The 25,011-nt window shown below is 41.9% G+C and overlaps 1 protein-coding gene across 4 annotated transcripts in view; it reads right to left on the bottom strand.

Annotated features, from left to right (window-relative positions):
• The window catches only part of LOC137358592 (signal transducer and activator of transcription 5B-like), a 117,217-nt gene that overhangs the window by 24,064 nt on the left and 68,142 nt on the right, over positions 1-25,011 (bottom strand). For 3 of the 4 annotated variants that reach the window (XM_068024633.1, XM_068024632.1, XM_068024631.1), the window contains 5 exons: positions 19,391-19,539; positions 14,814-14,951; positions 8,321-8,500; positions 6,726-6,813; positions 1,482-1,604 (listed from right to left, as the gene is read on the bottom strand). In XM_068024633.1, coding sequence (XP_067880734.1) covers positions 1,482-1,604; positions 6,726-6,813; positions 8,321-8,500; positions 14,814-14,951; positions 19,391-19,539 — 678 coding nt within the window. The remainder of the gene's footprint in view (positions 1-1,481; positions 1,605-6,725; positions 6,814-8,320; positions 8,501-14,813; positions 14,952-19,390; positions 19,540-25,011) is intronic. The other variant, XM_068024634.1, reaches the window with a different exon arrangement.

Here is a 25,011-nt window from a genome sequence, read left to right as displayed (position 1 = left end):
ACTTCTAATCACTGTGACTCAGTATGTTAGTACAGACTTGTAATCAATTTGTGAGCTAGTTCTATTTGGCTCGGCGTCAACATTTGGAATCAACCTTTGCTTTTACTTAGTGCTCCAAATGCTGAGCATCATCATTTTTACAGCATTTTACTGCTTTGACATAGATGTAACCATAGAAGGAAGCTGCAGTGGGAGAGCTGGCGTGAAGGAATGAGCAAGAACCCATATCTTATATTTGACCTCTCACATATTTCAAGAATTTAATTTAACACATTTTTGGGTTTTTGATAGTTCACTTAAGATTGTTCTGTACTTTCCTTCCTCCCAAAGTTTATTTTTAAGATAATAAAGACTGCATTTGTGAGACAATGTGCAGAGGGTTGGTGCCTCACACATTGTCAGAATTCTGGGGCTGAATTTTCAGTGGCCCAGGGAGGTGGGCCTGGAGGCGGGGGTGCCTGAAAATGGGCGGAAACCCCTTGGACCGAATCCATGACATGTTCCTGCCTCCAAAGGATTATGCAGGAGTTGGGGTGACAGCGGGAATGGTTACTTGTCCGGCCAAAGCAGGTAACCAATTAAGCCCCTTGAGGTGGCAGCCTCCCAGTGGCAGGCTGGGTAGACATCAGAACCAGAGGCTCCATTCAACGTGAAAGGTGCTGCTCCAAAACTTGCCCGCAACTGTGGCAGTATCCGTTACTGTGGGGGGCATTCCCCCTCACGGCCATTGTCCCTAACTCTATTGGCCCTCTTATTTACCCTTTTTGTGCCTGGCGACCGGAAATGGTGGCGCTCTCGTACCTCCCTACATACTTCACCTGTGCCCACCTCCGACAGTGGGGCTGCCAATCTATGACTGCTGGATGGCTCCCTATTGGCCCTCCAGACTCGGGAGCCCGCCCGCTTAGTTGGCTACTGCCTCTAAAATCGCCCTCTGGGTCCTGCTGCAAGCATTTGTGAGTTCACGACCTGCATTTCATCCTGACAGCGGGATCGGAATCCGGGAACACAAATCCTGCCCCTAATGTTCAAACAAAGTGAAACTTTTGCTTTTTAAAACTCCTGCCCAGCCCCAGTTTCTACTTGTGAGAGATTTAATCTAAATGTTGGATTACAGTACAGCACAGATGAATTGCCCCTTGCACATTAGGGATGATGGCAGAGCCCAATGATGCAATAAAATGTTGCCCCATGGTGAGTCTTCAAACTTCAGCTGGGATAAGGGGAGGGAAAAAAAAGCTAGTCAATTTGTCAAGTCAAATTTTGCCACTGTCACATAAGCACCTAGCAAGCAGTTAAAGAGTGGCATTTATACAACCTATGGCAGGTCTGTTTGTGTGCCCTCTAATTGAATTGGTGCATGATGTGAAGGTGCTTAAAAAAGGACAAAAAATATACAAGCAGCTTGAAGACTGTCCAAAATAGTCTTGAAAAATCTCTTTCTACTTTTGAAATACTGTTGGTAACAAATGCTCAGATACCTGAACATGGTATTTCATTTCAATGCCTGTGATGCCGAGTTCAGAAGAAAACAGAACAGCAAACTTTTCCTCAGTCACCGATTCGGTCCCTCTGCGGTCCGAGCGTTTGATTTTCTTTAAGGACTTGAATATTTAAAAAAAAAAGTTAAGATCTGCTTTTGAACAATAAACTGTCGCAAAGTACACTAATAATTAGAAAGAGAAACAAAACTAGCACAATAATTTTATAGAACTAAAAAATTGCTTGAGAAAATTTATAATAGTAACATACATTCATGTTTTATTTGATATTTATGTAATTGCTACCCACGATTTAGTTTGAGGATATCGCATCCTTGCCATTTATTATTCTTTCTATACATAACACTCTTACTTTTTGCCTCCCTTCTCCCGTTTGTTACATTTTTGCAACGATATGTAGCCTGTCTATTCCAGGAGATGGTAGATGCAAAAGATCCCATGGCACTAAGAGCAGGGAATTCTCCTTGTTTCCTGGTCAACATTTATCTCTCAACCAACACCATCAAAAAGATTAATTGATCATTCATCTCATTGCTGTGCACAAGATGGTTGCTGTGTTCCAATTTCACACACAGCAATATCTTACAAACAACGATAGAATGAATAATCAGTTGTCTACATAGCAACAGTTATTGTACTTCACAAAGTTATCCATTGTAAGTCAAGTGGTTTAAGATGTTTCTGAGATATGTGATAGGCACTTTAAAAGATCTAAATCTTTTTCTTTCATATGCTATTGCATAAAAATAGCCAAAATTCAACATCTTCAGCCAGTGTATGACATTGTACTGTATTAAATGTATGGGATTTCCTCATCCAGGCTTCCCTATGTGGAGAACTCCTGATTTTGGCCACAGTATCAGAGAGAGGTGCTGAGTACAGGCCAACAAGCATTTTCTTACAAGGATGGAAAGAAAAGAAATTGGAGAACAAATTACTCAACATTTTCATTAACTTTCCAACAGCTAGATTCACAGCAGCATTGGGAGAGATCTAGGAGGCAATTGCCAGCCTACTTGCCCAACAAATGATGCACAAGTTGAGAAGAGCAGTAAAAAAAAAAAACGCAAGTCTTTATGCAAAATTACAATGTGTGTTGTAACTGCAAAATACGTTTGCGCAAACATAAATCGCAGAGATCCAATATACCCCCATGAGAGAGTATGGGGAGGGCACAATTCAGTTCTACTGGTACCAAGTCAGCATTCTCAGAAGGGCTACAAGAATGGTTGGTATGGGAAATAGAAATGTCACATTAAGACATTTTATGCACATCTTGGGGTTGGGACACATACCTAATCTGCAAGGACTCAATCTGGATATTGGAGGAAAAATGTTCTACTCCTCAAAACTGACATGTCACCTCAATAAGCAGGAAAATTCACCAGAAAAAAAAACACAGGCAATGTCAATTGTATGCCAGTTGGATGTTAATTGTATTCAGGTGGTGGATATTAACTGGGGTTTCACACAAAGGAGCAGGCTGAAAGAGGATTTTTTTTTTTTAGTTGGAGTGCTCGGTATGCAATGTGCATCCCTGTAAATAAAAGCTTGGAAGTGAATTAAGACTAGGGGCTCCAGTTCTATCCTTCATCCCCTGGCTATCCAAGTTTTGACAGGTTACACAACATTTGTTTTGATATTAGAACCGTGTTGGAGCTCTTCGACTGAACAAGGCATGTTTGAACAAAAATAATGAAATGGGTGTTGTTGCCTTTTACTTTATTGCTTTCTGGCTGGCATGATCACAAGCTGATGGACGAATGGTATTTTTAAGCACAGCCACCTATTAGTAACATATCTAGATGATGGGCCAAGGATCAAAGTACAGGATACGATTAAGAATGAAAAAAGTAAAAGACAAAGCAAGTCAGGAAGTAGGGAAGAAATGCAGTCTAGCTTGGATTTTAAAAGCCTCTAGATTATTGGAGGAAGGGAAGACTGAGCTCCACAGTTTTGAGGTCCTGGAAAAGAATGAGTTGGAGGAGGAGACAACATGATTTGGTTTTAGGATGCAGGAGCAAAGAGGAGTATACAGGATGTACGTTTGGAACTTAGAAAACATAAAAGACAGGAAAGCTCAGAGCAACTGGACAATAGTAACATTGATAAAATAGAGGGAGACAAAGTGAGAGTTTTGCTTAGTTAATTTCCAACATTACAAAAAGTTGGCTGTGAAGGGCTTTGGGATGTCCTGAGATCATGAAAGGTGCTATATGAATGCAAGCCTTTTCTTTATATAAAAAAAAGAGGGTACAGATAGGCAAGAGATCACTTTTTCTTGTATCCTAGCCAGGTGTGAGAAAGGTCTTAGAGCTTCCCTAGATGTCGAAGCAATATTTAAGTCTGTGATGGACTTCAGCTTTAAAAAGAGTTAAGAATTGTTATGAGACAAAGAAATGTCTGTTACAAAAGAGAAAACTGGAGGGTTTTTTTTTTTTAAAAAAAGGGATAGACTTAGCGATGAAGGAAATGTGGGAACTCCATTTGAGGTCAGAGGACATAGTAAAGCTAGGAAGTTATAGATGAAAGACCAAAGACAGTCAAAGATCAGAGATGGTAGCTAATTAAGCTTGGTGGAGACATGAAGAATTGAAAGAAACAAGATTTTCATTGTTATTAAAGGGTATGGAGGAGATCTATATGTAGAGATTGAGTCATTGTGCTTGCAATGAGAGGACTTGAGGTTATAATAATACTTGCACCTTATGTACAAACATCTTAAAGTGCTTTACAGAATGAATCTCAACACCAGCTGCCACAAATGACAACTTCAGCAGAGACAAAATTATAGTTGATAAATTAAATTTTGCTTGCCAAAAAGTTGCAAGTTAGAGAGTCATCAAGGTTAGGAGAATTATAGAGACAAGAGTTGAACTTAGAGGGGTGAAAGATTTTTTAAAATTCATTTTTGTGGACATCGCTGGTATTTATTGCCCATCCTTAGTTAGCTTGAGAAAGGTGGTGGCCTTCTTCTTGAACCAACCGAGTGGCTTGCTGCGTCATTTCAGAGGGCAGTTAAGAGTCAACCATGTTGGTGTGGCACTAAAGTCACATATAGGCCAGACTAGGTAAGGATGGCAGGTTTCCTTCCCTGAAGGAAGGATGGCCGGGATTTTATCTGGGCGACAGGGGCCTTGACCTCTGGCAAAAGCACTGCCGAGAACCCCGTATTGCCCCTTCTGTGGGAGGTCCGCTGAATCAAATGCCAATTAGGCACTTAACTGGATAGCAGAGGGCCTTCCATGGGAATAAGGACCCTGGCAGCAAAAGTCCCGCCCTCTGAGAGCTGCCGTTCATAGGTCTTCCCGCCTCAGACTTAATTTCGGCGGAGGCGAGAAGGGCTCCCCCACCCCATTATCTGCTCTCCCCAACTTCAACCCCGCTATGGGGGAAGAGCATAAAATTCCTGATATTAATGAACCAGTTGGCTTTTCCTACAATTGGACAGCTTCATGGTCACTTTTACTAATACTAGCTTTTTACTTAAGCATAATTTTTCCAATCCTCCTTGGACACGGGGGTGGTGCCAAAGACTGGAGAAATGCAAATGTTACACCCTTGTTCAAAAAAAAAGGTGCAAGGATAAACCCAGGCCGGGCCAGTCAGTTTAACCTCAGAGATGGGAAAGCTTTTAGAAACGATAATCTGGGACAAAATTAACCGCCACTTGGACAAGTGCAGATTAATTAAGGAAAGCTAGCACGGATTGGTTAAAGGTAAATCATGTTTTAACTAACTTTATTGAGTTTTTTGATGAGGGTAATGCAGTTGATGTGGTGTATGTGGACTTCCAAAAGACGAGTGATGAAGTCTCACATAACAGCGGTGCTAGCAAAGTTGAAGCCCATGGAATAAAAGGGACAGCAGCAGCATGGATACAAAGCTGGCTGAGTGACAGGAAACAGAGTAGTGGTGAATGGTTCTTTTTCAGACTGGAGGAAGGTACGTAGTGGGGTTCCTCGGGAGTCGGTACTCAGACCACTGCTTTCTTGATATAGATTAATGACAGACTTGTGTGTGCAGGGCACAATTTCAAAATTTGCAGATGACACAAACCTTGGAAGGATTGTGAACTGAGAGAAGGATAGTGATGGACTTCAAGAGGACTTAGATAGGCTGGTGAAATGGGTAGACACATGGAAGATGAAATTTAATGCAGAGAAGTATGAAGTGATATATTTTGGTAGGAAAAACAAAGAGAGGCAATATAAAATAGAGTACAATTCTAAAGGGGGTGCAAGAACAGAGAAACTTGGGCATATATGTGCACAAATGAAGGTGGCAGCACAGGATGAGAAAGTGATTAAAAAGGCACAAGGGATCCTGGGATTTATAGAGGCACATAGAGTAAAAAGCAAGGATGTAACAATGAACGTTTATAAAACATTGGGTCCACCTCAACTGGAGTATTGTGTTCAATTCTGGGCACCTCACCTAGAAAGCATGTGAAAACTTTAGAGAGGGTGCAGAAAAGATTTACGAGAATGGCTCCAGGAATGAGGGACTTCAGTAACTGGAGAAGCTGGGGCTGTTCTCCTTAGAGAAGAGAATGTTGAAAAGAGATTTGATAAGAGGTATTCAAAATCATGAGGAGTCTAGACGGAGTAGATAGGGAGAAACTTTCCATTGGTGGAAGGATTGCAAACCGAGGACAACGATTTAAAGTGATTGGCAAAACAACTAATGGTGACACGGGGAAAAACTTTTTTATGCAGCGAGTGTTTAGGATCTGGAATGCACTGTCTGAGAGTGTGGTGGAGGCAGGTTCAGTGTGTGTTTAGGATCTGGAATGCACTGTCTGAGAGTGTGGTGGAGGCAGGTTCAATCATGGCTTTCAAAAGAGAATTGGATAAGCACCTGGAGACAGAAAATTTGCAGGGCTACAGGAAAAGGATGGGGGAGTGGGACTAGCTGAATTGCTCTTGCAGAGAGCTAGCACGGATACAACAGGCCAAATGTCGTCTTCGGTGCTGCAACCATTCTAGCATTCTATATTCTATGAATTCAAATTCCTGAACTGCCATGAGAACTCACGTTCTCTGGATTATTAGTCTAGGCCCCTAAATAACTAGTCCAGTAACATAACCATTACAGTAGAGATAATTGTAGCCACAGAAGAGTAATTCAAGAGAGCCACGGTGAGCAGCAAGGATGTCCAAATTAACAAACATATGAAACTCCTCTGGGACTGTAATATTTGCCTTTTGCTTCAACGCCTACCATATTCCTGAAGCTGGCACTGGTGGTTTTTGTAGCATTGCTAAATTCCAATAAGCTGGTATTGTTCATGATCTCTCCTGTGTTTTCACTGGAACAAAGGATATGATAGTTTCACATTTTTGAAGTACATCATTAAAAAAATATATAGTTTTAATAGCTAACATGCACCAATTAAATTCAACTTTTCATAATGGACACAAGAAGAAAATCCATGACCATACCAAGACTTTAATATACCCTAGGGCACAAAAGGACTGTGGAATAATAATACTTCTAAATCAATAAACCCACTTCAATGCTTCTTTGGCCTGTGTTGAGAACCTACTTGGGTCAGTCATAGGCCATTGGATTAAGCGCTGTGCTGTCATCTAATGTCAAATAGTCTATCAGCATTCACCGTCTCTGAAAGCTAACATGCAGGTATAGCAAGCAATTAAGGCGGCAAATGGTATGTTGGCCTTTATTACAAGAGGATTTGAGTACAGGAGCTAGGATGTCTTACTGCAATTTTGCAGAGCCTTGGTGAGACCACATCTGGATTATTGTGTGCGGTTTTGGTCTCCTTACCCAAGGAAAGATATATTTGCCATGGAGGGAGTGCAACGAAGGCTCACCAAACTAATTCCTGGGATGCAGGGATTGTCCTATGAGGAAAGATTAAATAGAGACTGGGCCTTTATTCTTTGGAGTTTAAAAGAATGAGAGGTGATCTCATTCCAACATACAAAATTCTTACAGGACTCAACAGGGTAGATGCAGGAAGGATATTTCCTCTGACTGGTGAGTCTAGAACCAGGGAACAGTCTCAGAATAAGGGGCAGGCCATTTAGGACTGAGATGAGGAGGAATTTCTTCACTCAGAGGGTGGTGAATCTTTGGAATTCTCTGTCCCAGAGGGCCATGGAGGCTCAGTCACTGAGTATGTTCGACTGAAAATCGATAGATTTCTACATGTTAAAACCATCAATATGGGGATAGTGCAGGAAAATGGTGTTGAAGTAGATCAGCCATGATCTCATTGAATGACAGAGTGGGCCCGAAGGGCTGAATGGCCTACTCCTGCTCCTATTTCTTATGTTATGTTACGTTCTTGTGTTATGTCTGCCCGCATACTTGAATATTAATACTCCTTTGGGTCGGGCAGTGGAGGGCTCACTGGCACCTGTGGGATTGTACCCCAGTATGAAGTGTCATCTTCAGAAGAGGAGGGACAAGGCAAGAAAAAAAAATATTGTGAATTTCATCCACTTACTTTTCACATTTATTAAATACATAATCTTAAATCTGATTTATTGCACTACATTTTGAAAACTTGAGAAATGGTGAACAAATTCAAAGATTTTGCTAAAGTTCCTGTATTAAATATAGTACGTTGGCATCTTTGCTATTATACAATAAGATTTATACTCTGGTTATATCAGGTTTTATTTTCCTACATGTTGGACAGAAGCATCAGACGTTATTATATTACACAGAAAACAGCATATCCTTCAGGTATAACATAGGGAATAGCAGATCCTTACATGTATTACACAGTAAACAGATCTATTATGTGGAGTAAAACAATTCCAGCTCTATGTTGAATTTCTTCTTACCTGTGTATGTTACCATGCTGTCTCATAACTCTGGCCTGCTGCTCTGTAATGATTATGGCTTTCACAACAGGAGGCTTTGTTGGGGCATTCAACTTCACCCCAAGCAGAAAGCGAACAGTTGAAGAAAACTTACTCTGAGTCTTTAGTACCTGTGGAGGCTGCTTTTCCACAAGGAATGCACTGTAAAAACATGGAAACAGCTCAAAATAACGACTTACTATTGGCTATGACAGGTTCAACACTTATTTAAACTTTAAAGAAAAACACTATTTATCATTTCTTCTTTGCCTTTACCAATCTCCCTGCCTCATGGACCATTTGTGGCTCTAGGAGATATGACAGCAGCCTAGAAGCAGGGTTAACTCTTTCTCTCCTCTCTCTCCCTGTGGAGAGCCATTAGCCTCTGCTTAGTGCCTCTCCACAGTAATGAAGCAGTGACCAGGAACTGAGCAGAGTGGGGCTGCACCATCCCACCATCATTGTATACTGTTGTCCCAATGTTCTACCCGATAAGTAAAAAAAAATAACTTTTACTAACATTCAAATGATCCAAAGTCAAACTGTATCTGTTTGCATTTTATTGCTCTACCCCAATGAATATCTCATGCGCATCAATAACATTCAAACACACTGATGCGCACACAGGCTGAGAGGCAGAAGCAGTTTAGCACTGACAGCCCTCACTATCCTCATCATGTTGAGTCTTGAAGTTGACATTCAAACTCTTGATACAATTTTGTGGCACTCCTCCTTTCACTCATCCTGTTCTCAGTGGAGGTAACCGCTATGTTCCAAATGAACGTGTTTTGCACAAGGTGTTTCAGATTGTGTCTGGAACGATTTAGCTCGATTTTTCTGCTGAATTAACTGTCCTATCACTTTAGGTTGCACTACCTCCGATTAGGGCCAGCATGAATCCTATTGCACGTGAAGGGTGTGCTTTATATCTGGACACATGTCAAATGCAGGAAATCATATCGTTTGCACTTGCAGCTCTATGTTGAATATATGAACCATGGGTGGCTCAGCTGTACGGCGGGGTGGGGGGGGGGGCGGTGAGGTGGCGGGGGGGGTTTCAAGAAGACTGGAAGAGCAATAGTGATAGGGGATTCAATAGTTAGGGGAATAGATGGGCGTTTCAGTGGGTTGCTGACGTCAATCCAGAATGGTGTGTTGCCTCCCTGGTGCCGGGGTCAAGGATGTCACTGAATGGCTGCAGAGCACCCTGAGGCGGGAGGGTGAACAGCCAGCAGTCGCAATACACATTGGTACGAATGACATAGGCAGAAAAAGGGATGTGGTCCTGCAGTCAGACTTTAGAGAGCTAGGTAGAAAATGAGCAAACAGGACCTGAAAAGTAGTAATCTCCAGATTACTCCCAGTACCACGCGCGAGTATAAAAATAGGAGGATAAAGCAGATGAATGCGTGGCTAAAAGGATAGTGTAGGTAGGAGGGCTTTAGATTCTTGGGACAGGCTCTGGGGGAAGATGGGACCTGTACAGGCCGGGCGGATTGCACTTAAATAGAGCCGGGACTGAGTTCCTTACAGGGCGATTTGCTAGTGCTATTTAGGAGGGTTTAAAGTAACTGGCAGGGGTGTGGGAACCAGAAAGAAACATCAGAGAGGAATATCAAAGGTGCACAGAATCCTGGGAGAGATAGATAGCACTAGAGTATGGGACAGTAAGTTACTACGTGGGGTCAGAGTAAGGGAGAAAGTAATAATGTCTGAATCAGGGTTAATGTGCATATATGTGAATGCATGGAGTGTGGTTAATAAGATTGGCGAGTTACAGGTGCAGACTGACATGTGGCATGATATTGTGGCTATAAGAGAGACCTAGCTCAAAGAAGGGCAGGACTGGGTGTTAAATATTCCTGGATTCAAAGTGGTCAGGAAAGATAGGAAAGGAAGAAAAGGGGGAGGAGTGGCAGTATTGATTAAGGAGAACATTACAGAATTGTTACAATGCAGAAGGCGGCCATTCGGTCCATCGTGTCTGCACTGGCTCTCTGAAAGAGCAATTCACTCAGTTCCATTCCCCCGCCTTCTCCCCATAACCCTGCATATTCTTCCTTTTCATATAACAGACTAATTCCCTTTTGAATGCTTCAATTGAACCTGCCTCCACCACACTCTCAGGCAGTGCATTCCAGAACTTAAACACTCGCTGCGTGAAAAAGTTTTTCCTCATGTCGTTTTTGCTTCTCTCACCAAATACTTTAAATCTGTGCCCTCTCGTTCTTGATCCTTTCACGAGTGGCAATAGTTTCTCTCTACCTACTCTGTCCTGACCTCCCAGGATTTTGAATACCTCTATCAAATCACCTCTCAGCCTTCTCTTCAAGGAAAACAATCCTAACTTCTCCAATCTATCTTCATAACTGAAATTCCTCATCCCTGGAACCATTCACGTGAATCTTTTCTGTACTCTCTCCTTTTTTACAGTGCTGGAAAGAGAGGATATCCCAGAGAGATCAATGACAGAATTTATTTGGCTGCAGCTAAGAAACAAAAAAGGTGCAATTACATTGCTCGGTGTAGTCTATAGGCCACCCACTAGTGGAAAGGATGTAGAGCAACAAATTTGCAAGGAAATTACAGAGGGGTGCAAGAACTGCTGTTTGTAGTGTACATTAATGATTTAGACGTGAATATAGGAGGTATGATCAGTAAGTTCGCAGATGACACAAAAATTGGTGGCGTTGTAACTAGTGAGGAGGAAATCCTTAGATTACAGGACGATATAGATGGGCAGAGCAGTGGCAAATGGAATTTAATCCTGAGAAGTGTGAGGTGATGCATTTTGGGAGGACTAACAAGGCAAGGGAATATACAATGGATGGTAGGAACCTAGGAAGTATAGAGGGTCAGAGGGACCTTGGTGTACTTGTCCATAGATCATTGAAGGCAGCAGCACAGGTAGATAAGGTGGTTAGGAAGACATATGGGATACTTGCCTTTATTAGCCGAGGTATAGAATATAAGAGCAGGGAGGTTATGATGGAGCTGTATAAAACGCTAGTTAGGCCACAGCTGGAATACTGTGTACAGTTCTGGGCACCACACTATAGGAAGGATGTGATTGCACTGGAGAGGGTGCAGAGGAGATTCACCAGAATGTTTCCTGGGCTGGAGCATTTCAGCTATGAAGAGAGACTGGATAGGCTGGGGTTGTTTTCCTTAGAGCAGAGAAGGCTGAGGGGGGACCTGATTGAGGTATACTAAATTATGAGGGGCATAGATAGGAAGAAATTTTTTCCCTAGCGGAGGTGTCAATAACCAGGGGGCATAGATTTAAGGTAAGGGGCAGGAGGTTTAAGAGAGGATTTGAGGAAAAATGTTTCACCCAGAGGATGGTTGGAATCTGAAACACACTGTCTGAAGAGGTGGTAGAGGCAGGAACCCTCACAACATTTTAGAAGTATTTAGATGAGCACTTGAAACACCATAGCATACAAGGCTATGGGCCAAGTGCTGGAAAATGGGATTATAATAGATAGGTGCTTGATGGCCAACATGGACACGATGGACTGAAGGGCCTGTTGCTATGCTGTATAACTCTGTGACTCTAATTATCGAGTAGTTATAATGGAGGACTTTAATTATCTGAATATAGACTGGGATAGTAGTATAAAGGGCAGAAAGGGGCAAGAGTTCCTCGAGTGTGTTCAGGAAAATTTTCTACAGCAGTACGTTTTCAGTCCAACAAGAGGGGATGCACTGCTGGACCTGGTTTTTGGGAATGAGGTAGGCCAAGTGGATCAAATATCAGTAGGAGAACATTTAGGGGACAGTGATCATTGTATCACAAGGTTTAGGTTGGCTATGGAAAAGGGCAAAAAACAATCTAGAGTAAGAATAATTAACTGGGGGAAAGCCAACTTCAGGGGTTAGAATGGATCTGGGCTGAATAAGTTGGAGTCAAAGATTGGCAGGAAAAACAGTAGCTGAACAATGGGCTACCTTCAAAGAAGAGATAGTTCAGGCACAATCAAGGTATATTCCCTGAAAGGGGAAAGGTAGGGCAAGCAAATCCAGAGCTCCCTGGATGACAGAAGAGAGAGATTAAGAAAAAAAAGTGTCCTGAGGACAGATGTCAGGTGGATAATACAATGGAGAACCAGGCTGAATATAGAAGGTTCAGAGGGGGAAGTGTAAAAGCAAATAAGAGGGAGTATGAAGAGAGACTGGCAGCTAACATAAAAGGGAATCCCCAAAGTCTTTGAGATGCATATAAATAGTAAAAAGGTGGCAAAAGAGGAATAGGGCCAATTAGGGACCAAAAAGAGGATTTACACATGGAGGCAGGGGGAATAGCTGAGTTGCTAAATGAATACTTAGCATCTGTCTTTACTAAGGAAGATGATGCTACCCAGGCAACAGTGAAACAGGAGGTAATTAATACACTAGAAGGATTTACAATTGATAAGGAGGAGGTATTAGATAGGTTGTCTATACTTAAAGTTGACAAAAGCACCAGGACTGGATGAAATGCATCCAAGGATACTGAGGGAAGTGAGGGTGGAAATTGCGGAGGCACTGGCCATAATTTTTCAGTCTTCCTTAGACTCGGGGGTTGTGCCAGAGGACTGGAGAATTGCAAACGTTACACCCTTGTTCAAAAAAGGGTGTAAAGATGAGCCCAGCAACTACAGGCCAGTCAGTTTAACTTTGGTGGAGGGGAAACTTCTAGAAACAACAATTCAACACAAAAATTAATAGGCACATGGACAAATGTGGGTTAATTAAGGAAAGCCAGCACGGATTTGTCAAGGGAAAATCATGTTTAACTAATTTGCTGGAGTTTTTTTTGAAGAAGTAACAGAGAGGGTTGATGAGTTGTACGTGGACTTTCAGAAGGCATTTGATACAGTGCCGCACAACAGACTTGTGAGCAAAGTTATCGCTCATGGAATAAAAGGGACAGTAGCAACATGGAAATGGATACGAAATTGGCTGAGTGACAAGAAACAGAGAGTAGTGGTTAATGGATGTTTTTCGGGCTGGAGGAAGGTTTGTCGTGGATTTCTTCAGGGGTCAGTGTTGGGACCCTTGCTGTTCCATAAATATATTAATGACCTAGACCTGGGTGTACAGGGCACAATTTCAAAATTTGCGGATGATACGAAACTTGGAACCATTGTGAACTGTGAGGAGGATAGTGTAGAACTTCAAAAGAACATAGACGAGTTGGTGGAATGGGCACACAAGTGGCAGATGAAGTTCAACGTGGAGAAATGTGAAGTGATTCATTTTGGTAGGAAGAACATGGAGAGACAATATAAGATAAAGGGTACAATTCTAAAGAGAGTGCAGGAGCAGAGGGACCTGGAGGTATATGGGCATAAATCATTGAAGGTGGCAGGACAGGTTAAGAGAGTGGTTAATAAAGCATAGAGTATCCTAGGCTTTATTAATAGGGGGACAGAGTACAAGAGCAAAGAGGTTATGTTGAACTTGTATGTATAAGACACTAGCTCACCTTCAGCTGGAGTATTGTGTCCAGTTCTGGGTGCCGCACTTTAGGAAAGATGTGAAGACATTAGAGAGAATACAGAAAAGATTCATGAGAATGGTTCCAGGGATGAGGAACTTCAGTTAGGAAGATAGATTGGAGAAGTTAGGACTGTTTTCCTTGGAGGAGAAGGCTGAGAGGTGATTTGATAGAGGTATTCAAAATCCTGAGGGGTCTGGACACAGATAGAGAAAAGCTGTTCCCACCCGTGAAAGAATCGAGAACGAGAGGGCACAGATTTAAAGTATTTGGTAAGAGAAGCAAAAGCGATATGAGGAAAAACTTTGCACGCAGCGAGTGGTTAAGGTCTGGAATGCACTGCCTGAGGGAGTGTGGTTCAGGCAGGTTCAATTGAAACATTCAAAAGGGAATTAGACTGTTATCTAAAAAAGGAAGAATGTGCAGGATTATGGGAAGGCGGCAGGGGAATGGCACTAGGTGAATTGCTGTTCCGGAGAGCCGGTGCAGATACGATGGGCTGAATGGCCTCCTTCTGTGCTGTAATAATTCTGATTCTGTGATAAACAGAAGAAATAGGAGCAGGAGTAGACCAGATGGCCCCTCGAGCCTGCTCCGCCATTTGGTGGTACAAGCAAGATAGTAATAAAGGAAATAAAAGCAGAATACTCTGGATGCTGGAAATTTGAAATAAAAACAGAAATTGCTGGAAATACTCAGCAGGTCTGGTAGCATCTGTGGAGAGAGGCAGAAACAGAGTTATAGAGTCATGGAGTCACACAGCACAGAAACAGGCTCTTCAGCCCATCGTGTCTGTGTCAGCCATCAAGCACCTATCTATTCCAATCCCATTTTCCAGCACTTGGCCCGTAGCCTTGTATGCTATGGCATTTCAAGTGCTCATCTAAATACTCCTTAAATGTGTTAACGTAAACATCATTGACCTGAAACGTTAACTCGGTTTCTCTCTCTCCACAGATGCTGCCAGATCTGCTGTGGTAATAAAGGAGTTACCTTCTGACCAAGTTATTGAGCAAGGTGGAAAGTTTCTCGGGCACTCCTGATATCTGGTCAATAGCAATGTCTTCCTGTGTGCTAATCAGCCCGAATTCCTGCTGAATCTGACAGTTCATTTCTGCAAGCTTATCACACCTGGAATAAGAGCAGACTGTCAAACATTCAACCCTAAATAATAAATCAAAAGAAGAGAGAGAATTCTAGCAACTAAAATACTAGAACACTAAGACTAGTAACAGTAAGACCAAGGTTGGCATTCCAAATTGAGCCTAAAATTCCAGCTTTCCTTGGAGGATACTCTTCTCTAGTCCTACCTGGGTTAACTGTGACTAATATCTTGTCACATGATTGCATTGCAAGCTCTTCATTAAGCACCTTAAAAGAAAATGACACTCGGATGGATAGCTAGCATGATTGAAGTGCTAACTACCTTAAACTGGAATAAAATACTTTGAATGTTTCACCAACAGCCAAAGGAGCTGAATCACCCTCAGTAGGCATGTTGTAATTAATTCAGGGTCCTCCAGCGATCAGATCATATTACAGCAATTCCTCCAACACAAATGTCTGATACTTCGCACCAACTGTATCATTGGGCATCTGGCTTGTAGGGGGATACTCAACCCTCTTTAAACAAAGAAACACAGACATATAGACAGGTAATGTCTACAGTTCATCCCACTCTGTGCTGAGGTAACTGATCTCAGTCGAGCAATGATCAGGGCACTACAAGTTGGCTTCAGTGTCCCTGGGCTAGAGAGGGAAAAAAAAAATCAGCTTGGATTCCCACTCCTGATAGTCAACAGGCGACCCCTGCTGGGAGGTGCATGTGTATAAATATCAGCAAGGATGATACTGTGCTGGGTTTGAATGTCTCCTATGAGCAAATAATCACTTGATACCCACTACATTCATGGATGAAGAATGGCCACTTGGACAAGGCACTGGATAGCTGTCAATGCCTTCAGAACTATCCAGCAATTCAGGAGAGGAGACATTAAAATTAGGTGGAGGGAATGGAAATTGAAAAAAATGTTAATTGTACATCTTATAATTTTTTATTTAAGAAGAAATGAGCACTGAATATGTTGTCTTTTTCACATAAGCTCCTAAACCTAATTTTAAATGACCCAAATCAGATATGTTTTCAAATCAATAAAATTGCACTTTACAAAATGGTCTTTTATGACAGATGCCAGGTCGGAAATACCATTGAGAACCAGGCTGAATTTCGAAGGTCCAGAGGGGAAGTGAAAAGGCAAATAAGAGAAGCAAACAGAGAGCATGAAAAGAGACTGGCAGCTAGTATTAAAGGAAATCCCAAAGTTTTCTATCGGCATATAAATAGTAAAAGTGTGGTAAAAGGAGGAGTGGGGCCAATTAGGGACCAGAAAGGGGATTTACACATGGAGGCAGAGGGCATAGCTGAGGTTTTAAATGAATACTTTGTATCTGTCTTTACCAAGGAAGAAGATGCAACCCAAGCAATGTTGAAAGAGGAGGTAATTCAGACACTAGAGGGGGTTAAAATTGATAAAGAGGAAGTATTAGATAGGCTGTCTGTACTTAAAGTGGATAGAGCACCATGTTTAACTAACTTGGAGTTTTTTGAGGATGTAATAGAGAGGGTTGATGAGGGCAATGCCATTGATGTGGTGTACGTGGACTTTCAAAAGGCGTTTGATACAGTGCCACACAACAGACTTGTGAGCAAACTTGTAGCTCATGGAATAAAAGGGACAGTAGCAACATGGATACGGAATTGGCTGAGTGACAGGAAACAAAGAGTAGTGGTTAATGGATGTTATTCAGACTGGAGGAAGGTTTGTAGTGGAGTTCCCCAGGGATCAGTGTTGGGACCCTTGCTTTTCCTGATATATATTAATGACCCAGACCTTGGTATACAGGGCACAATTTCAAAGTTTGCAGATTATATGAAACTTGGAAGCATTGTGAACTGTGAGGAATATAGTGCAGAACTTCAAAAGGAAATAGACAAGTTGGTGAAATGGGCAGACAGGTGGCAGATGAAGTTCAATGCAGAGAAATGTGAAGTGATCCATTTTGGTAAGAAAAACATGGAGAGACAATATAAAATAAAGGGTACAATTCTGAAGTGGGTGCAGGAGCAGAGGGACCTGGGTGCATATGTGAAGTCATTGAAGGTGGCAGGACAGGTTGAGAGAGTGGTTAATAAAGCGTACAGTATCCTGGGCTTTACTGATAGGGGCATAGAGTACAAGAGCAAGGAAGTTATGTTGAACTTGAATAAGACACTATTTCACCCTCAGCTGGAGTACTGCGTCCAATTCTGGGTGCCACACTTTAAGAAAGATGTGAAGACATTGGAGAGAGTGCAGAAGAAATTCATGAGAATGGTTCCAGGGATGAGGAACTTCAGTTCGGAATATAGATTGGAGAAGTTAGGACTGTTTTCCTTGGAGAAGGCGGCCGAGAGGTGATTTTATAGAGATATTCAAAATCATGATGGGTCTGGATAGAGTAGATAGAGAGAAACTGTTCCCACTCGTGAAAAGATCAAGAACGAGAGGGCACAAATTTAAAGTATTTGGTAAGAGAAGTAAAAGTGACATGAGGAAAAACTTTTTCATGCAGTGAGTGGTTAAGGTCTGAAATGCACTGCCTGAGGATGTGGTGGAGGCAGGTTCAATTGAAGCATTCAAAAGGGAATTAGTCTGTTATATGAAAAGGAAGAATGCGCAGGGTTATGGGGAGAAAGCAGGGGAATGGAACTGAGGGAATTGCTCTTTCAGAGAGCTGATGTGAACACGATGGGCTGAATGGCCTCCTTCTGCACTAGCAATTCTCTGATTCATGACACACTGACAAGATTCAGAGATAGGCTTTTTAAATAAACAGCTCTGTTTGCAACTTCATCACAACATGTTAAGAGCGAGCCACTATGGCTGAAACCGAATACATTATTTTTAAGAATCAATGTGGTTTTTGTTTTCAAAAACTGGAAACTTATCAAGGTGTATTCAGGTTTGTTTTTTGATTGAATTTATGTGAAAGTCAAGGCAAGCCTAGAAAAGTCATCTATTTAAAATGTATTTGTATGAAAGCTCATACAGTGTCATTCAGATTCTGCTCCACTACATAAAAGTGGCACATTGATGATCTTTTAAAAAACTGCAACCAAATGGTTGGATGCACTGATCCTCCATAAATGGAAAATGATAAAAGTCCAGAACAATTTGTTTTGGTTTGGGATCTGTTACAGTTAACTGTAGGAACTGAAGTAAATTGAAATGCTGCCCACTCAGAGAGGAGCACTCTCTCTTTCTACAGCTCAGCACGGAATTCCAGTGGCAAACACCAGTACTATAGCATTTGAATACTAAAGCAGCTGATCACTGAAACAATTCTGTGCCACCAGCTCCTGGTTTAGCCTGCCGAAATGTACATATAAAGAATTACAGTGCTTGCAAATTCACAAACACAGTAATAAAGGTTATATACAGGTAGATTGCACTAAAGTGAACTCTCAACACATCAAAGTACCAGAGACCCAGCAAATAAAGACACTGATGCATGGAGGTTTCTGCTGCTGGTTCATCCCCGCTCACTTGGACTCTCTAGTACCAGTATTCCGCTTGATCAGGTTGCCTGCATTTGGTGTAAGTACAGTACTTTTCGTCCTACACCTGACCGGACATCAATGTTGTGATGTTAGTGCAGGTTTCCCACTCTTCCTTCTCTGACTCTGAGTTCGCATGTGCAACTGTCAGTGAGACTCCAGGAATTGGACCTGTTAGCACTGTGCCATAATGTCTATTCTCAGCGCTGCCACCTCATTGGTTCACCCTATAGTACAGCAATAGTACTGACTGTTCTAACTCCTGATTTCAAGCTGATTACAATTCCCAGTTTGCAGATGGGCAAAGGGGAAAGCAGGAGACTGGCAAATTCTATGATGACCAGGAGTCAGAGGACCAAGATCAGCAAATCACTGCAGGAGTGTCAGAATTGGAGGTTACAACATTGATGTTGGACCAGGCTTAGAAATACAAGTCCTAAACTTGACCTGCTGCAAATGTGGGGAGCCTGAAAGAAATGGGCAACTGGTGCTAGAGAGCTCAGAAGAATGGGACTGGGTCACATTTACATTTGTATATTGAAATAAAATTTAATGCTCATGATCAGGACCACACAAAGACTTTAATACAGCAAGATATCAATACATAAAACTCCACTGTATATAAGAGCAGGGTTGAGGCGGTGGCTCGTCCTTCTGTTTAGCCTGCAGTCAGAGGCAAATTTTAAACAACATCTATAGATAACTTATTTTTAAATAAAATATAAAATGATTAACTACAGGCCCATCATTCAACAGAAATTGATTGGGCAAATAGGCATCAAATTTCTAAGTTATTTGTAATCCTCCAATACCGACATCATGTTCAGCCAAAATTTCTACCATTAATTATGAACAAGTGGAAATTTCCAGCAGTCGACTGTAATTCAGTGCATCTTAATTTGAAGTTTTGCGCCTACGTGCCGATTTATTTGTAAAATACTGCACACCAAATGGACTGAATCTGGTTCCTCACCATTCCTGAAGTGACCCCAGGTTGTCCTCAAAGTAGGCACCATTTCCTGACAGCTGTAGTCGTCGTTTCCAGTCCTGAATCATATTCAGCACAAGGCCCTGGACCTGTTCCAGAGATCTCACCGCTTCCAAGATGCTGTAATTTCTCTTCTGTTAAAAAGCCATTCAAAAAACCCAAAAGATTCATTGTTAGCCTTGAGGCACGTTTACTCTATTGAGTGGGTCCCAGGGAACAACACTCAAACAACTTTTGTCTGCCCAATGTATTTTTGTGCTTGTTCTCCCTGTAGGCCTGTTGGAGCCAAACCATAGGACAGAGACCAGTTTATCTGTTCATGCACAGACATCATGCATTGCTGCAGATCACAATGGCCTCTATTTACTGTTTAGTGCCAGGCAAAACATGAAGGTGAAAGGGAGCCACCATTCAATATGTCTAGCTTTGTTGGCATTTGGCTGGGTAGAGTTTTTTTTGTATATATAATGTTTACACAGTAGACCACATGAAACTACTTGAAACTACTGGTGAATCACAAAGCAAAGCTAAAATAATAAAATAGAAGTTATGAGGTATATAGTAATCGGGAAGCATGCATTCAGTGTGCTACAAATTAGTTTGAGGCTTCCTCTCTCCACCCACCCCCCAACCCCGTTCAGTTTGTGTGGTTTCCTCTTTACAGCAAGCCTAACTGAATAAGAGATTTGTACCCAGTTTAGTTCACTGTCTCAGCCACCTGTGACAATTCGGTTTATAAACTTTTCTGTAAAGTTTCTGTCCAATTTTATAAGAACTTCTGTATCATAGTAATGTTGAACTGCAATTTCTGACTTCAGAATGTGTGTGTTCCGGAACACTGCACCACTAACTCAAAAGTAAGCACTAATTAGTGGTCCGCAACCATATTAACTCAATTTCTTTTTTTAAAATAAGGTGTACCATCTTCTCCCCTCTTTCCCACTCCATTAACTTTTTCCAGCTGAATACCAGCAAGACCAAAGCCATTATGATCTGCCTGGTTGTGCCCTTTCTAACCACTTCCCTATTATTTTGCGATCCAAGTGTCCCATCTGACACACAGCTGATTCTTCACCAAATCCAGTATTTTGCAACTCTAACATGTGTCGTCTACATCCGTACTTCCACCCCACTGTAACTTTTTTAAAATTTGTTTATGGGGATGTGGGCGTTGTTGGCCAGGCCAGCATTTGTTACCCATCCCTAATTGCCCTTGAGAAGGTGGTGGTGAGCTGCCTTCTTGAACCGCTGCAGTCCATGTGGGGTAGGTTCACCCACAGTGCTGTTTGGAAGGGAGTTCCAGGATTTTGACCCAGTCAGGATGGTGTGTGGTTTGGAGGGGAACTTGCAGGTGGGGGTGGTGTGTTGCTGCAGTGCATCTTGTAGATGGTACACACTGCTGCTACTGTGCGTCGGTGGTGAAATATTCATTCTTGCCTTCACCTCCAAGCTCAATTTCTCACGTCCCTCCTTACCAGTATCCAAGGTTCTTCTCCCCCAACACACACATTAACACATCCAAACATCTGGGACTGCATCCTACCCTGGGCTAAGTCTCACTCATCTATCACACTTGCCTCAATGATATACTTGCATACAATACATAGATTTCAGAATCCTCATCCTTGTTTAAAGATCCCTCCAGAGCCTCGGCCCTTCCTATCTATGCAACTTCCACCAACATTATGTTCCAGTTCACACCCTCTCTTTTTCCAACTCTATCGTACTGTGTTCCCCCCACAATTCCACCATTCATGGCAGAGTCTTCAACCACTACAGTCCTACATCCTGGAATTCTTTTCCTGAACCGCTCCACCTTACTACATCTCTCCATCTACAAAAGTCTCAAAACCTCTCTTATTGACTGTGCCTTCAGTACCTTCACCTCAGTGCAACTCCGTATCTGTTGTCTGTACCCAGCCCAGCCACCACCCCACCCCGAATTTTGTGAAGTGCCTTGGGACGTTTCACTATATAAGGCGCCATATAAGTACAAGTTTTTGGCTGCAATTGCCTAGTCAGTACATTATTACCGTGCTGCAGTGACATTGGTTAGTTATTAGGAGTCATTTTTAAAAAAAGTTAATGGCAGGTTCATTTCAATCAGCAAACTCTTTTGGATGGTTGCCTACTGCCAGGGCAGTCATAGAACATGTTTATACTACAGAGACAACTGAAAGTCTTAATGAAGCTTTGGCCATATAGCTAACTGGGATGCCTAGTTTTTAAAAATATCACATCACATCAAAAGGATCCTCACTTTGATTATACAGCATTTGAATTATTTAAATGAACTTTATCCAGTTGACAAATAGATGTATATCAGCCTATTTGCATTCCTTAAACTGCTATTAGTAACAGTAAGCCAATTCTCCTTGTGCATATTATTTTCACTTTTTCAAAGACACCATAGTGTGTCAGTTTAAAATTGTTGCTCAACTTATACTTGTTAGCTGATGTGAGATTAGTTTATTTAAAGCAAATAAAGAATCTAAAGAATTTTTGCCACTTCAGTCCGTCTTCACAGTTGCATCACAATGCAAAATTATAACACAAACGAGTAAATGCTTGGAAGCACTCTGTACATTGAGAACAGAAGTTGCCTAATGCAATAGCAACTTGCAAAATCATGAAAACCTGGGTCTGTAATTCAGTCAAAACTATAGAGATTGTTTCCTTCATATTGGGAGTGCCGATGACAGTGGGAGAACTGTTTGTCTGGAATGGAGGACGCACTGGGTAGAAAATCAGGTGGTGCTGGTGATTTAGGGAGGGTATATGGGGGAAGCAGCAGTGATAAGGGACATATCCAAATTAAATCTAGAACAATGGGATAAAAGTCAGTCTCTGCCGTTGCAGGGAACCCAGGTGAAATGATTCTGAACAAACAACTCAATTCCAAGTAGACATCGAGTTAACAGCATAAAACATAGAAGAATTTAGCACAAATTGCCAACCTCACTCACAGAAGCTGGTGAGGGAAATGAAAAAAAATCTCACTGATACAGTCTAACAGGGGCTGATCCACATTTTCAGGGAAGATTAAAAGGAAGCTTTACTCTGCATCTAATCTGAGTGCGTTTTATGCTGATACTGGATGAAAACTACATAACCAAGTTCCACTTCTAAGCACTACTATCCCTTGCCTCATTGAGGGCAAAATGGTTGTTTTTTTTGTATAACATATGCAAGAATTGATGTCAGTGCCCCAGGAATGGAAAAAAGGGGAAATCAGCCAGGGTCCTGGACCTAATCACAATGTGGTGACCCCTATTGGAAAGCACAGGTGTTACGCTAGAATTCAGCTCAGCCATGATGAATCACACAGTGAAATAGCTTGTCTGGGCTCAAACCTGATGAACAGGTGCTTGGGTGAGGTACTGGAGGGCGGAGTATGTCAGTGGTATGGTTTCTCAGGAAGTAGTCAGTACTTTCACGAGATGTGGAGAAAATAAAAATATTACAAAAGAAAATACCATGGTTGGTGGGATTAAAGGATTAAAATGAGTTTATTTCTTGGACTGTGTGTTATAAAGAGGATTTTCCCTGTTTTGGGTGGGGGGGCGGGGTGGAAGACGATGAGATAAAAGAACACACATCTTTCATGAACAATTGCTACATTATGAAGGATTGTGTTTTTAAAAAAAAATATAAGTATCTGATCAAAATAAAAAAGACTAAGCAGGCAGGTGTGCAGTTACCGGTGCACTGCGACTGTCTTTATGCACACATAATGCAGCTGCTAAGGGGTGGGCTAATCCAAAGACATTCCGCACATAAATCAAACTATCCCAAACCAAATCAGCAGCAGCTAGAGGATTATAGCCAGTTTCCCAGATGTAAAACTTTGCTTATATGAAAATTTATAATGCATTAATGCTGCAGCCTTTCATTTGCGCTTGGCATAAATTTACAGCCACAGTGAACTAGACACCAGATATTCTTGTAAAATGCAGCGCAGTCTGCCAAATGGTAATTGGTATGGAGGAAAAAAAGACACCCACCACCATACCTTGCACTTAAAAAAAACTTTTCCCTGCAGTCACCTGATAGAATTGCTCCCAGTGTAAACTTCCCCGGCAAATATGCTTGCCGTGCAGTCAAGAATTCACCGGGTAGCACTCAAAATCATTTCTTCCATTCAACATGTAACTTCTCTTCCTAAACTGTTGAAGATGTAAACCTTAATTAAACTTCTCAATTTATTGGCAAGAGCATAAAATAGAGGGAGAGAACTGTTTATACTTCCAACTGTCCTCTGATGCCATGCGTTATTCCCAGTCAAAACAAAGCAACCAACTGCCAATGCTACTCTAAAACTGGAAGTGTACTAGGTTGGCCTAAAGCAATTAGCCTAGTGACTTTCCTTCCCTCTCAAGACAAAGAGCTTTCACCAGCTCAGGGTCAGAAGCAGTTGTGCTCATTGACAGAAGCACAAATAGAAGTTGGCATGCAGCAAAAGAAATTATATTGCGCCTTATCATGTCTCTCAGAAACGTCTCAAGGTGCTTCACATACAATGTTTTGCTTTGAACTGCAGTGACTGTTATGTAGGCAAATGCAGCAGCCATTTTGCGCACAGCAAGATTCCTCAAACAGCAATGAGATGAATGACCAGTTAATCTGTTTTTGGCGGTGCTGCTTGTGGGAGGAATGTTGACCCAAGACACCAGGAGAACGCCCTGCTCTTTTTCCAAATAGTGCACCCACCTGAGCATACAGACAGAGCCTTGATTTACAGTCTCACCTGAAAAACAATGAGCAGTGTTCCCTCAGTACTGCACTGGATCTTGAGCTCAAGTCCTAGAATGGGATTTGAATTCAGAACCTTCTGACTCAGAACAGTGTGCTACCAAATGAGCTAAGGTTCACACACTGAGCAGGGATGAGGTTTCAAATTGGTCCCCCCTTTGAAATTCAGTTTCTGAACAATCTTTCTTCAATGAAAGACAGTTATAATCATTTGGAAGCAAGCCCAAAACTCCTTTGGACTTCAGCAATGTAATCAAGTTATAGTGTCACATTTTTGCCAAATGACCAGGAACACAAGGCATTGCATATTCATGCTGCATCAGCTTCAATCCAACAACTGGAGCCAACATCAGATGAATCAGAAAAAAGATGTTGGTCAACCTAGGTACTGCCATGAGTTTGGCTACACATACAGACTGCTGAGTTTCAGTCAAAATCAGAGATTCAAGTAAGTATAATGCTGTGGATATGGGAGTAGCAAAGTTATTTAATGCCACTTCGTTCCCAGTGTAATGCTGTTGATGTAACAGGAGCATTTCCCTAAAAGCTCAAAGAGTATTACACACACATACACACATCAGTCTGAAAGGTGACAATTCCAGATAATCTCTTAAGGACACATTTTGTAAATTGTAAGATTGGCATATGGCTGTTTAGGAGAATATCTCAGAACACAAGATTGTTAAGCAGTTGGTGATGAATAAGCCTAGCATGCAGCATTGGACTTGCACATCTAGAACATGAAGGTATGTAGCATAATACAGGCTACCCTGCAAAGAGTGGGGTGGTGACTGTTGGGGGGGTGGGGGTTGGTGGAAAAAGAGAAGATAGAGATTTGGGATCAAGCTGGCTCC

This window comes from Heterodontus francisci, chromosome X (assembly GCF_036365525.1).
Source record: "Heterodontus francisci isolate sHetFra1 chromosome X, sHetFra1.hap1, whole genome shotgun sequence".
NCBI classification, from domain to species: Eukaryota; Metazoa; Chordata; class Chondrichthyes; order Heterodontiformes; family Heterodontidae; genus Heterodontus; species Heterodontus francisci.
This window is presented reverse-complemented; position numbering and strand designations above follow the sequence as displayed.